Raw genomic sequence first — 12,423 nt, 5'->3', positions numbered from 1 at the left:
GTTTGTGACTCTTGTTTACATCCACCCGAGGGCCGACGCTGACGTAGCCACTCGGACGATCTCAAACATTGTGCGGAGGTTCCAGAGGATCTCCCCTGAAGCGCCCAATCTTGTAATGGGTGATTTTAATCATTGTAACCCAGCAAAATCACTTTGTGGCTTTGAGCAATATGTAACTTGCCCTACACGACGCATGAAATGTCTTGACCTATGTTTCGGCTCGATTAAAGGGGCATATAGATCCCTCCGCCGAGCGCCACTTGGTACGTCCGATCATAACGTCATCTACTTGATGCCTTACTATAGGCCAATCCTTAAAAGGAGCAAACCTGAGCGCCGCCTTGTTCCTAGATGGTCTGATGACTCCACCCAGTGTCTCCAGGAGTGCCTCAGCTGTACCGACTGGGACATTTTCAAAGATGCTTGTGAAGATTTAGATGAATTAACTGAAACTGTGTCTGACTACATAAGGTTTTGTGAGGATTTGGCCATTCCCCACAAATATTGTTTCAATTTCCCCAATAATAAGCAGTGGTTCTCTAAAGAAGTCAGAGATTCAATAATAGAGAGGAATAGGAGTTTTGATGCTGGGAACCTGTTTTTGTACAATGAACTTCAGAAGCAGGTGAAAAGGAATATAAAGATTGCCAAAATTAATTATAAAAATAAAGTGCAAAGCCTGTTTACTTCAGGACATTCTCGCTCTGCTTGGGACGGTGTGAAAACCATGATGGGGATGGGTTCTAATAAGAATCCTATCAGCACTGGAGTAAATAATGGATCTGACTTTAGCTTTGCTAACAAACTTAATTCATTTTACAATCGGTTTGATATTCATGATTTCAGTGATGAATTGACAGTTTTGAAGAACAGTGTAACTGAGCCAAAAAGCACTGTCCATGTCGATGGAGTTATGGTTGTAAAACTCTTTAAAGGAGTAAAGGAGAGGAAGAGTCCTGGCCCTGACGGTACTGGGGGACGGGTCCTAAAAAACTGTGCGGAGCAAGTGGCAGACATCTTTTGTTATATCTTTTCAAAATCTCTTGAGCTCTGTCAGATACCTGCCCTGTGGAAAAAATCCGTCATCGTTCCTGTTTCAAAAGTCAAGTCACCTAAAGAACTTAATGATTTCAGGCCCATCGCGCTTACATCTCTGGTCATGAAAGCCCTTGAAAAAGTAGTTAAGTCTGAATTGCTGAGTTGTGTCAATCCAATCCTTGACCCATTCCAATTTGCTTATCGGTCAGGTAGAGGAGTAGATGACGCAATCGCTACCCTCCTAAATTTGACACTCAGTCATCTCGAAGGTGCAAGGACGTTAGTGCGGCTGCTCTTCATTGACTTTTCCTCAGCCTTCAACTCAATTCAGCCACATCTACTGGCAGAGAGACTTAAATATATGAATGTGGATGGAACTTTGATTCTATGGCTAATTGACTTTCTAACATGCAGGACTCAGCAAGTTAGAGTCAACAGCATTCTGTCTGACTCTCTGGTTTCCTCCACTGGTGCACCCCAGGGTTGCATTTTGTCTCCCTTGTTGTTTGCATTGTACACAAATATGTGCCAAAGCCTCTATGAGAACCGCCATGTCATTAAGTTTGCTGATGATTCTGTCATAGTTTCTCTGGTCTCTGGTGATGTTCTTGATCATGGCCCTGTCTTGACTGACTTTCTTGAGTGGTGTCAGTCTTCTTTCCTGCACATAAATGTGTCAAAGACAAAAGAATTGTTGATAGATGTTAGGAAATCCACTCCTGCCCTGATAAATGGACAGGTAGTTGAGGTGGTGCATCAGTACAAGTACTTGGGAACAGTACTGGACAGTAAATTAACATTCGACACCCAGGTTGATGCTGTCTGTAGTAAAGCTCACCAGAAAATGCACTTCCTTCGTAAATTGAGATTTTTTAACGTTGACAATGTTTTTATGAAAATGTTTTATTCCTGTTTTGTGGAGTCAACTCTTACCTTTGCTTTTCTTTGCTGGTTTGGCATGTTAAATCTTAAAAATCGAAGCCGCTTACAAAGCATAGTTAAAGAGTGCAGCAAAATTACTGGCTGTCATTTAAGTGATTTGTGGGATCTTTACAAATGCAGGGCTGTATGCAAGGCAAAGAAAATCCTTGCAGATCCTGCCCATCCTCTGCACAGGCAGTTTCAGCCATTGCGCTCAGGCAGGAGATATTGCGTGCCTAAGTTTAAAACCAATAGAGTCAGAAACTCCTTCATCCCAAGAGCCATTGGATTTTTAAATGAATCATAGTTGTTAATTTGCTACTTTTGGTGTCGCTTCATGTGCTGTGATGTTCTCATCTTACCGTGTTTCCACTGTTATTTAACTTGCCTTTTATTATTTTTATTGTTTGTTGTTGTTGACTGATTGCACTTTTATGCTACTGGCTGCACACAAATTGCCCTACGGGGACCTAATAAAGTATTGAATTGAATTGAACTTACCCACCATAGTGCGCACTACAGAGAAAAGTGCGTCGTGCACACTATGCACTAACGAACTGAGACATCTCAATCCGTGTCTGCAGCCGGGAGGGGTCACTGGGGGGGCGGTGTCTGCTGTGGAGAGAGGTCACTGGGGGGGCTGTGTCTGCTGTGGAGAGAGGTCACTGGGGGGGCGGTGTCTGCTGTGGAGAGAGGTCACTGGGGGGGCGGTGTCTGCTGTGGAGAGAGGTCACTGGGGGGGGCGGTGTCTGCTGTGGAGAGAGGTCACTGGGGGGGCGGTGTCTGCTTTATGTGCAATGAACCCGGTTCATTTTAGACCTTTTTTAATCTATCATTGAGTTGATATAAACTGATTATTAAGATAATAAAGAGATTAATTGCAGAGTTAGTGCTGACTACTGATAAGGTCATTGTACTAGGTGATTTTAATATTCATGTTGACGTTGAAAATGATAGTTTAAACATTTCCTTTAGCTCTATTCTAAACTCAACTGGGTTTTCACAAAATGTCCATGGAGCCACTCACTCTCATGGTCATACTCTTGATCTGGTTCTAACATCTGGTAAATGGACTTGTTCTTCTATAGTGCTTTTCTAGTCATACAGACCACTCAAAGTGCTTTACACTACTTGTCACATTCACCCATTCACACACACACTCACTCACTCAACACACTCATACCCTGATAGGCACATTGGGAGCAGGTTGGGGTTCAGTGTCTTGCCCTAGGACACTTCGGCCTGTTAGGGGAAGCCTGGAATTGATCCCCCAACTTTCCAGTTGAAGGACACCTGCTCTTCCTCCTGAGCTACAGCTGCCCCTAATTTGGTACTGATAAGCTCAAAGTTTTTCCTCAAAACCCTGTCTTGTCCGATCACTTCTTATTAACCTTTGACTTCACTTTATTTGATTACTCACTGACCAAAAATAATAATAATACTAAAACAGCCTTCTTTCATTTACGTAATATAGCCAAAATTAGGGACATTCTGTCTCAGAGTGATGCAGAAAAACTGGTTCACGCTTTTGTTACTTCGAGACTAGATTACTGTAACTCTATTACTGGGCTGTCCTAAATATGCCCTGAAAAGCCTTCAGCTGATCCAGAATTCTGCAGCCAGAGTCCTGACCAGAACCAGCAGGAGAGATCATATTTCTCCAGTTTTAGCCTCTCTTCATTGGCTGCCTGTTGAATCCAGAATAGAATTTAAAATCCTTCTCCTTACATATAAAGCCCTCCACAACCAGGCACCACTATATATCAAAGACCTCATTGTTCCTTATATACCAAGCAGAGTACTTCGTTCGCAGACTGCAGGCTTACTTGTGGTTCCTAGAGTCTCAAAGAGCCGAGCAGGAGGCAGAGCCTTTGGTTATCAGGCCCCTCTCTTATGGAATAAGCTCCCAGTTAGTGTTAGGGAAGCAGACACCCTCCCCACCTTTAAGACTAGGCTGAAGACTTATCTTTTTGATAAGTCCTATAGCTAGGGATGGTTAGCATCCCTTAGTTATGCTGCTATAGGTTTAGACTGCTGAGGGACATTTCCTGATACACTGAGCTTCTTTCTCTTTATCTCTCTCTTTTGTCCCCCCACACAGCAGAGGCAGATGGCTGCCTGTCCTGAGCCGGGTTCTGCCGGAGGTTTCCTTCCTGTTAAAAGGGAGTTTTTTCCTTCCCACTGTTGCCAGTGTGCTTGCTCAGGATGGGAGATTGAGTTGGACTCAACTCAGTCTGTTGGTTTCCTTATATAGGCTGTTATGAATTGGCTTTCGTTATGTTTTCTTCTCTGTCTGTAAAGCGTCTTGAGATGGCATTGCCGTGATTTGACGCTATATAAATAAAGTTGAATTGAATTGAAATTGCTGTTTTATTATTTAGAGATAATTTTCTTGTGAAAGGCTAACCGGAAGTGAATCCCGGGCTTCCTGTTTGCTTGACGTTGTAGTTTGCGAATTTAAAAGTCTAAACAGAAACGAACCAGCGCATAAAAACTCTTATCTGTCACACACTGAGCTAAGAACACATCTCCGACTCCTGTGTGGGTCTTTTTAAGGTCGTAATAATGACCCAGTAGCTAATGCTAAGCAGATAACGCTAACAGGTTAGCCAGAGAACAGCTAGCTGAAGCTAACGATGCTAACCGGTTAGTCCACGTGGTTCTGGTTCCGTTTCTGGAAAAGTCCAAATGTAAGGAGAGCTGTAGGACGCTGAGCTGAAGACAGGTTAGAGAAACTGGGAGGTAAAATGAGGCTGTTTGTTGGAGTTAAAAGCCTTCAGCTGGTCAGCAGAGTGTTGCTTCAGTCCTGCAGCTCACCTGCAGCAGGTAAGCTAGCATGGAGGTGTGTGTTCCCCTGACGTCCCAGCACACGTGTGGGGTTGTAATGACCAACGTGTTGTTGTGTTGGCAGGATGGGGGGGGACTGGGCCCTGCGACGTACTGCGACGTGTCCACAGCTCACCTCGCCCCCCCTCCGTACTCAAACACCTGACGGCTAAAATCAAAGCCACGGGTCCGATTCCGGTGGCGGAGTACATGAGGGAGGTCCTGACCAATCCCGTGACGGTCAGTCCGCAGCATCCACACCGGATTCCCACACACCTTTTTATTCAGCCGCTATGTGACCACTGTGTGTGATTGATCAGGTGATCAGTTTGCTATTGATTAAAGTTCAGGTGACAAAGTTTTTATTTTGCTGTGAAAACAAGACGTTTAAGTTGTTTCACGGCTTCTTCGGATGTTTGACACAATGATCTGCTTTTTTTTTCCATCTGACAACTAAAGTCACAGCATCCTGTCACCATGGCAACCACTGGATGTTGGATGAGTGGGCAGAATAAAGGTCGAGCTGTAACGTGTTTAACGTGTCAGATGAAACAGATGAGGAGTCTGGTTCTTATCGATACGTTTTCCTGTTACTGACGGCTGCCTCTCGATCTGCTTCTCCTCCTACAGGGTTACTATGTGAAGAAGGACATGTTGGGACCTGATGCAGATTTCATCACGTCACCAGAAATCAGTCAGATCTTTGGAGAGGTGATGCATACATCAGATTACACAGAAGCATTGTTACTCAGAACAGACCATGACTCAGCATGTTTACATCAGATTACACAGAAGCATTGTTACTCAGAACAGACCATGACTCAGCATGTTTACATCAGATTACACAGAAGCATTGTTACTCAGAACAGACCATGACTCAGCATGTTTACATCAGATCACACAGAAGCATTGTTACGCAGAACAGACCATGACTCAGCATGTTTACATCAGATTACACAGAAGCATTGTTACTCAGAACAGACCATGACTCAGCATGTTTACATCAGATCACACAGAAGCATTGTTACGCAGAACAGACCATGACTCAGCATGTTTACATCAGATTACACAGAAGCATTGTTACTCAAAACAGACCATGACTCAGCATGTTTACATCAGATCACACAGAAGCATTGTTACGCAGAACAGACCATGACTCAGCATGTTTACATCAGATTACACAGAAGCATTGTTACACAGAACAGACCATGACTCAGCATGTTTACATCAGATTACACAGAAGCATTACACAGAACAGACCATGACTCAGCATGTTTACATCAGATTACACAGAAGCATTTTTACGCAGAACAGACCATGACTCAGCATGTTTACATCAGATTACACAGAAGCATTGTTACACAGAACAGACCATGACTCAGCATGTTTACATCAGATTACACAGAAGCATTACACAGAACAGACCATGACTCAGCATGTTTACATCAGATTACACAGAAGCATTTTTACGCAGAACAGACCATGACTCAGCATGTTTACATCAGATTACACAGAAGCATTTGTTACACAGAACAGACCATGACTCAGCATGTTTACATCAGATTACACAGAAGCATTACACAGAACAGACCATGACTCAGCATGTTTACATCAGATTACACAGAAGCATTTTTACACAGAACAGACCATGACTCAGCATGTTTACATCAGATTACACAGAAGCATTGTTACGCAGAACAGACCATGACTCAGCATGTTTACATCAGATTACACAGAAGCATTTGTTACACAGAACAGACCATGACTCAGCATGTTTACATCAGATTACACAGCATTGTTACTCAGAACAGACCATGACTCAGCATGTTTACATCAGATTACACAGAAGCATTACACAGAACAGACCGTGACTCAGCATGTTTACATCAGATTACACAGAAGCATTCTTACACAGAACAGACCATGACTAGAACTGGCGTAAGCCCCTCGCCCACCCAGAAAAACTGACGTGTCTCTGGTCCCACAGCTGGTCGGTGTGTGGATCATCAGCGAGTGGATGGCAGCGGGTCGACCCAGATCATTGCAGCTGGTGGAACTGGGACCTGGAAAGGGCTCTCTGGCTGGAGACATCCTGCGAGTAGGAACAGATCCCAAAATGCTTTAAAACACAAAAAGCTAAAATAACATAAAACAAATAAAACTCAGTGAAAGGAAGATTAAAAACATGTTTCAGCTGCTTTTTAAAAGAGATCCCTTCTGGCTGAGAGGAAGAGGAGTTCCACTGCTGGAGAACGTCCAGCTGGGGAACATCCTGCTGGGAACGTCCAGCTGGAGAATGTCCAGCTGGGAACATCCTGCTGGGAACGTCCAGCTGGAGAACGTCCTGCTGGGATCGTCCGGCTGGAGAACGTCCGGCTGGAGAACGTCCGGCTGGAGACGTCCTATAGGGAACGTCCGGCTGGAGAACGTCTGGTAGAGGCCGGAGCTCCTGTTGGCCTCTAGAAGTTCCAACCAGAACGTTAAAATCTTTGACGTTTTTATTCTGAAATCGATTCCCGGGTCGGTGCTCCCTCGGACGGTCGGCTGCCGTGTCCTCCAGTGACTCTGTCCCGTCTCCAGGTGTGCAGCCAGCTGCGGTCGGTTCTGGGGGAGACCTTGGTGTCGCTCCACCTGGTGGAGGTTAGTCCGGCTCTGAGTGTGGTTCAGGCCCAGAACCTGACAGGAACCTGCAACCGTAAGGCAGATGCTGAGGATGACCCGGTTTACCGGCGTGGTAGAACCGGAGCGGGGCTGCCGGTCTCTTGGTACCGCCGCCTGGAGGACGTCCCTGCAGGTAAACGGCAGGCGTAGGTTGGACCCTCCAGCAGAATTCTCCATTTAATGTTGATCTGGTTTGGTTGGTCCCGCAGACTTCAGCGTCTTTGTGGCTCACGAGTTCTTCGACGCTTTGCCTGTCCACAAATTCCAGGTGAGACGCGTCCTCCTACCTGTCCATGTGTTTTGTCCTTCTCCTAACTGTCCTGGTGTTTTGTCCTCCTCCTACCTGTCCAGGTGTTTTGTCCTCCTCCTACCTGTCCAGGTGTTTTGTCCTCCTCCTACCTGTCCATTTTTTTTGTCCTCGTCCTACCTGTCCAGTTGTTTTGTTCTATTCCTACATGTCCAGGTGTTTTGTCCTATTCCTACCTGTCCAGGTGTTTTGTCCTATTCCTACCTGTCCAGGTGTTTTGTCCTATTCCTACCTGTCCAGGTGTTTTGTCCTATTCCTACCTGTCCAGGTGTTTTGTCCTGCTCCTACCTGTCCAGGTGTTTTGTCCTCCTTCTACCTGTCCAGGTGTTTTGTCCTCCTCATACCTGTCCAGTTGTTTTGTCCTATTCCTACCTGTCCAGGTGTTTTGTCCTCCTCCTACCTGTCCATTTTTTTTGTCCTCGTCCTACCTGTCCAGTTGTTTTGTTCTATTCCTACATGTCCAGGTGTTTTGTCCTCCTCTTACCTGTCCAGGTGTTTTGTCCTGCTCCTACCTGTCCAGGTGTTTTGTCCTCCTCTTACCTGTCCAGGTGTTTTGTCCTATTCCTACCTGTCCAGGTGTTTTGTCCTATTCCTTCCTGTCCAGGTGTTTTGTCCTCCTCCTACCTGTCCAGGTGTTTTGTCCTGCTCCTACCTGTCCAGGTGTTTTGTCCTCCTTCTACCTGTCCTGGTGTTTTGTCCTCCTCCTTCCTGTCCAGGTGTTTTGTCCTATTCCTACCTGTCCAGGTGTTTTGTCCTATTCCTACCTGTCCAGGTGTTTTGTCCTATTCCTACCTGTCCAGGTGTTTTGTCCTCCTCCTACCTGTCCAGGTGTTTTGTCCTGCTCCTACCTGTCCAGGTGTTTTGTCCTATTCCTACCTGTCCAGGTGTTTTGTCCTCCTCCTACCTGTCCAGGTGTTTTGTCCTGCTCCTACCTGTCCAGGTGTTTTGTCCTATTCCTACCTGTCCAGGTGTTTTGTCCTCCTCCTACCTGTCCTGGTGTTTTGTCATCCTCCTTCCTGTCCATGTGTTTTGTCCTTCTCCTACCTGTCCATTTTTTTTGTCCTCCTCCTACCTGTCCATTTTTTTGTCCTCCTCCTACCTGTCCATTTTTTTGTCCTCCTCCTACCTGTCCAGATGTTTTGTCCTCCTTCTGCCTGTCCTGGTGTTTTGTCCTCCTCCTACATGTCCAGGTGTTTTGTCCTCCTCGTACCTGTCCAGATGTTTGGTCCTCCTCCTGCCTGTCCATTTTTTTGTCCTCCTCCTACCTGTCCATTTTTTTGTCCTCCTCCTACCTGTCCATGTGTTTTGTCCCACTCCTACATGTCCAGATGTTTTGTCCTCCTCCTACCTGTCCAGGTGTTTTGTCATAAATCCTACCTGTTCAACTGTTTTGTCCTCCTCCTACCTGTCCATTTTTTTGTCCTCGTCCTACCTGTCCAGTTGTTTTGTTCTATTCCTACATGTCCAGGTGTTTTTTCGTCCTCCTACCTGTCCAGGTGTTTTGTCCTATTCCTACCTGTCCAGGTGTTTTGTCCTATTCCTACCTGTCCAGGTGTTTTGTCCTATTCCTACCTGTTCAGGTGTTTTGTCCTCCTCCTACCTGTCCATTTTTTTGTCCTCCTCCTACCTGTCCATTTTTTTGTCCTCCTCCTACCTGTCCAGATGTTTTGTCCTCCTTCTGCCTGTCCTGGTGTTTTGTCCTCCTCCTACATGTCCAGGTGTTTTGTCCTCCTCGTACCTGTCCAGATGTTTGGTCCTCCTCCTGCCTGTCCATTTTTTTGTCCTCCTCCTACCTGTCCATTTTTTTGTCCTCCTCCTACCTGTCCATGTGTTTTGTCCCACTCCTACATGTCCAGATGTTTTGTCCTCCTCCTACCTGTCCAGGTGTTTTGTCATAAATCCTACCTGTTCAAGTGTTTTGTCCTCCTCCTACCTGTCCATTTTTTTGTCCTCGTCCTACCTGTCCAGTTGTTTTGTTCTATTCCTACATGTCCAGGTGTTTTTTCGTCCTCCTACCTGTCCAGGTGTTTTGTCCTATTCCTACCTGTCCAGGTGTTTTGTCCTATTCCTACCTGTCCAGGTGTTTTGTCCTATTCCTACCTGTTCAGGTGTTTTGTCCTCCTCATACCTGTCCAGTTGTTTTGTCCTATTCCTACCTGTTCAGGTGTTTTGTCCCCCTCCTACCTGTCCATTTTTTTTTGTCCTCGTCCTACCTGTCCAGTTGTTTTGTTCTATTCCTACATGTCCAGGTGTTTTGTCCTCCTCTTACCTGTCCAGGTGTTTTGTCCTATTCCTACCTGTCCAGGTGTTTTGTCCTGCTCCTACCTGTCCAGGTGTTTTGTCCTCCTCTTACCTGTCCAGGTGTTTTGTCCTATTCCTACCTGTCCAGGTGTTTTGTCCTATTCCTACCTGTCCAGGTGTTTTGTCCTCCTCCTACCTGTCCAGGTGTTTTGTCCTGCTCCTACCTGTCCAGGTGTTTTGTCCTGCTCCTACCTGTCCAGGTGTTTTGTCCTCCTTCTACCTGTCCTGGTGTTTTGTCCTCCTTCCTGTCCAGGTGTTTTGTCCTGCTCCTACCTGTCCTGGTGTTTTGTCATCCTCCTTCCTGTCCATGTGTTTTGTCCTTCTCCTACCTGTCCATTTTTTTTGTCCTCCTCCTACCTGTCCATTTTTTTGTCCTCCTCCTACCTGTCCATTTTTTTGTCCTCCTCCTACCTGTCCAGATGTTTTGTCCTCCTTCTGCCTGTCCTGGTGTTTTGTCCTCCTCCTACCTGTCCAGGTGTTTTGTCCTCCTCCTACCTGTCCATTTTTTTTGTCCTCGTCCTACCTGTCCAGTTGTTTTGTTCTATTCCTACATGTCCAGGTGTTTTGTCCTATTCCTACCTGTCCAGGTGTTTTGTCCTATTCCTACCTTTCCAGGTGTTTTGTCTTATTCCTACCTGTCCAGGTGTTTTGTCCTATTCCTACCTGTCCAGGTGTTTTGTCCTGCTCCTACCTGTCCAGGTGTTTTGTCCTCCTTCTACCTGTCCAGGTGTTTTGTCCTCCTCATACCTGTCCAGTTGTTTTGTCCTATTCCTACCTGTCCAGGTGTTTTGTCCTCCTCCTACCTGTCCATTTTTTTTGTCCTCGTCCTACCTGTCCAGTTGTTTTGTTCTATTCCTACATGTCCAGGTGTTTTGTCCTCCTCTTACCTGTCCAGGTGTTTTGTCCTATTCCTACCTGTCCAGGTGTTTTGTCCTATTCCTACCTGTCCAGGTGTTTTGTCCTCCTCTTACCTGTCCAGGTGTTTTGTCCTATTCCTACCTGTCCAGGTGTTTTGTCCTATTCCTACCTGTCCAGGTGTTTTGTCCTCCTCCTACCTGTCCAGGTGTTTTGTCCTGCTCCTACCTGTCCAGGTGTTTTGTCCTCCTTCTACCTGTCCTGGTGTTTTGTCCTCCTCCTTCCTGTCCAGGTGTTTTGTCCTGCTCCTACCTGTCCAGGTGTTTTGTCCTGCTCCTACCTGTCCTGGTGTTTTGTCATCCTCCTTCCTGTCCATGTGTTTTGTCCTTCTCCTACCTGTCCATTTTTTTTGTCCTCCTCCTACCTGTCCATTTTTTTGTCCTCCTCCTACCTGTCCATTTTTTTGTCCTCCTCCTACCTGTCCAGATGTTTTGTCCTCCTTCTGCCTGTCCTGGTGTTTTGTCCTCCTCCTACATGTCCAGGTGTTTTGTCCTCCTACCTGTCCAGGTGTTTATTCCTCCTCCTACCTGTCCAGGTGTTCTGTCCTCCTCCTACCTGTCCATGTGTTTTGTCCCACTCCTACATGTCCAGGTGTTTTGTCCTCCTCCTACCTGTCCAGGTGTTCTGTCCTCCTCCTACCTGTCCATGTGTTTTGTCCCACTCCTACATGTCCAGATGTTTTGTCCTCCTCCTAACTGTCCAGGTGTTTTGTCATATTCCTACCTGTTCAAGTGTTTTGTCCTCCTCCTACCTGTCCATTTTTTTTGTCCTCGTCCTACCTGTCCAGTTGTTTTGTTCTATTCCTACATGTCCAGGTGTTTTTTCGTCCTCCTACCTGTCCAGGTGTTTTGTCCTATTCCTACCTGTCCAGGTGTTTTGTCCTATTCCTACCTGTTCAGGTGTTTTGTCCTATTCCTACCTGTTCAGGTGTTTTGTCCCCCTCCTACCTGTCCATTTTTTTTGTCCTCGTCCTACCTGTCCAGTTGTTTTGTTCTATTCCTACATGTCCAGGTGTTTTGTCCTCCTCTTACCTGTCCAGGTGTTTTGTCCTATTCCTACCTGTCCAGGTGTTTTGTCCTGCTCCTACCTGTCCAGGTGTTTTGTCCTCCTCTTACCTGTCCAGGTGTTTTGTCCTATTCCTACCTGTCCAGGTGTTTTGTCCTCCTCCTACCTGTCCAGGTGTTTTGTCCTGCTCCTACCTGTCCAGGTGTTTTGTCCTCCTTCTACCTGTCCAGGTGTTTTGTCCTATTCCTACCTGTCCAGGTGTTTTGTCCTCCTCCTACCTGTCCAGGTGTTTTGTCCTGCTCCTTCCTGTCCAGGTGTTTTGTCCTGCTCCTACCTGTCCTGGTGTTTTGTCATCCTCCTTCCTGTCCATGTGTTTTGTCCTTCTCCTACCTGTCCATTTTTTTTGTCCTCCTCCTACCTGTCCATTTTTTTGTCCTCCTCCTACCTGT

At 46.1% G+C, this 12,423-nt stretch overlaps 1 protein-coding gene across 2 annotated transcripts in view; it reads left to right on the top strand.

Annotated features, from left to right (window-relative positions):
• ndufaf7 (NADH:ubiquinone oxidoreductase complex assembly factor 7) overlaps positions 1-12,423 on the top strand; it is a 37,485-nt gene that overhangs the window by 8,905 nt on the left and 16,157 nt on the right. The window contains exons 1-6 of one of the 2 annotated variants that reach the window (XM_079255295.1): positions 4,407-4,785; positions 4,871-5,025; positions 5,416-5,496; positions 6,773-6,883; positions 7,366-7,579; positions 7,656-7,714. In XM_079255295.1, the coding sequence (XP_079111421.1) occupies positions 4,707-4,785; positions 4,871-5,025; positions 5,416-5,496; positions 6,773-6,883; positions 7,366-7,579; positions 7,656-7,714 (699 nt within the window). In that variant the 5' untranslated portion in view covers positions 4,407-4,706. Of the gene's footprint in view, positions 1-4,406; positions 4,786-4,870; positions 5,026-5,415; positions 5,497-6,772; positions 6,884-7,365; positions 7,580-7,655; positions 7,715-12,423 lie in introns of those variants that run through there. The other variant, XM_079255296.1, reaches the window with a different exon arrangement.

The sequence above is a fragment of the Telmatherina bonti genome (genome assembly GCF_933228915.1).
Source record: "Telmatherina bonti genome assembly, chromosome: 16".
NCBI lineage: Eukaryota > Metazoa > Chordata > Actinopteri > Atheriniformes > Telmatherinidae > Telmatherina > Telmatherina bonti.
This window is presented reverse-complemented; position numbering and strand designations above follow the sequence as displayed.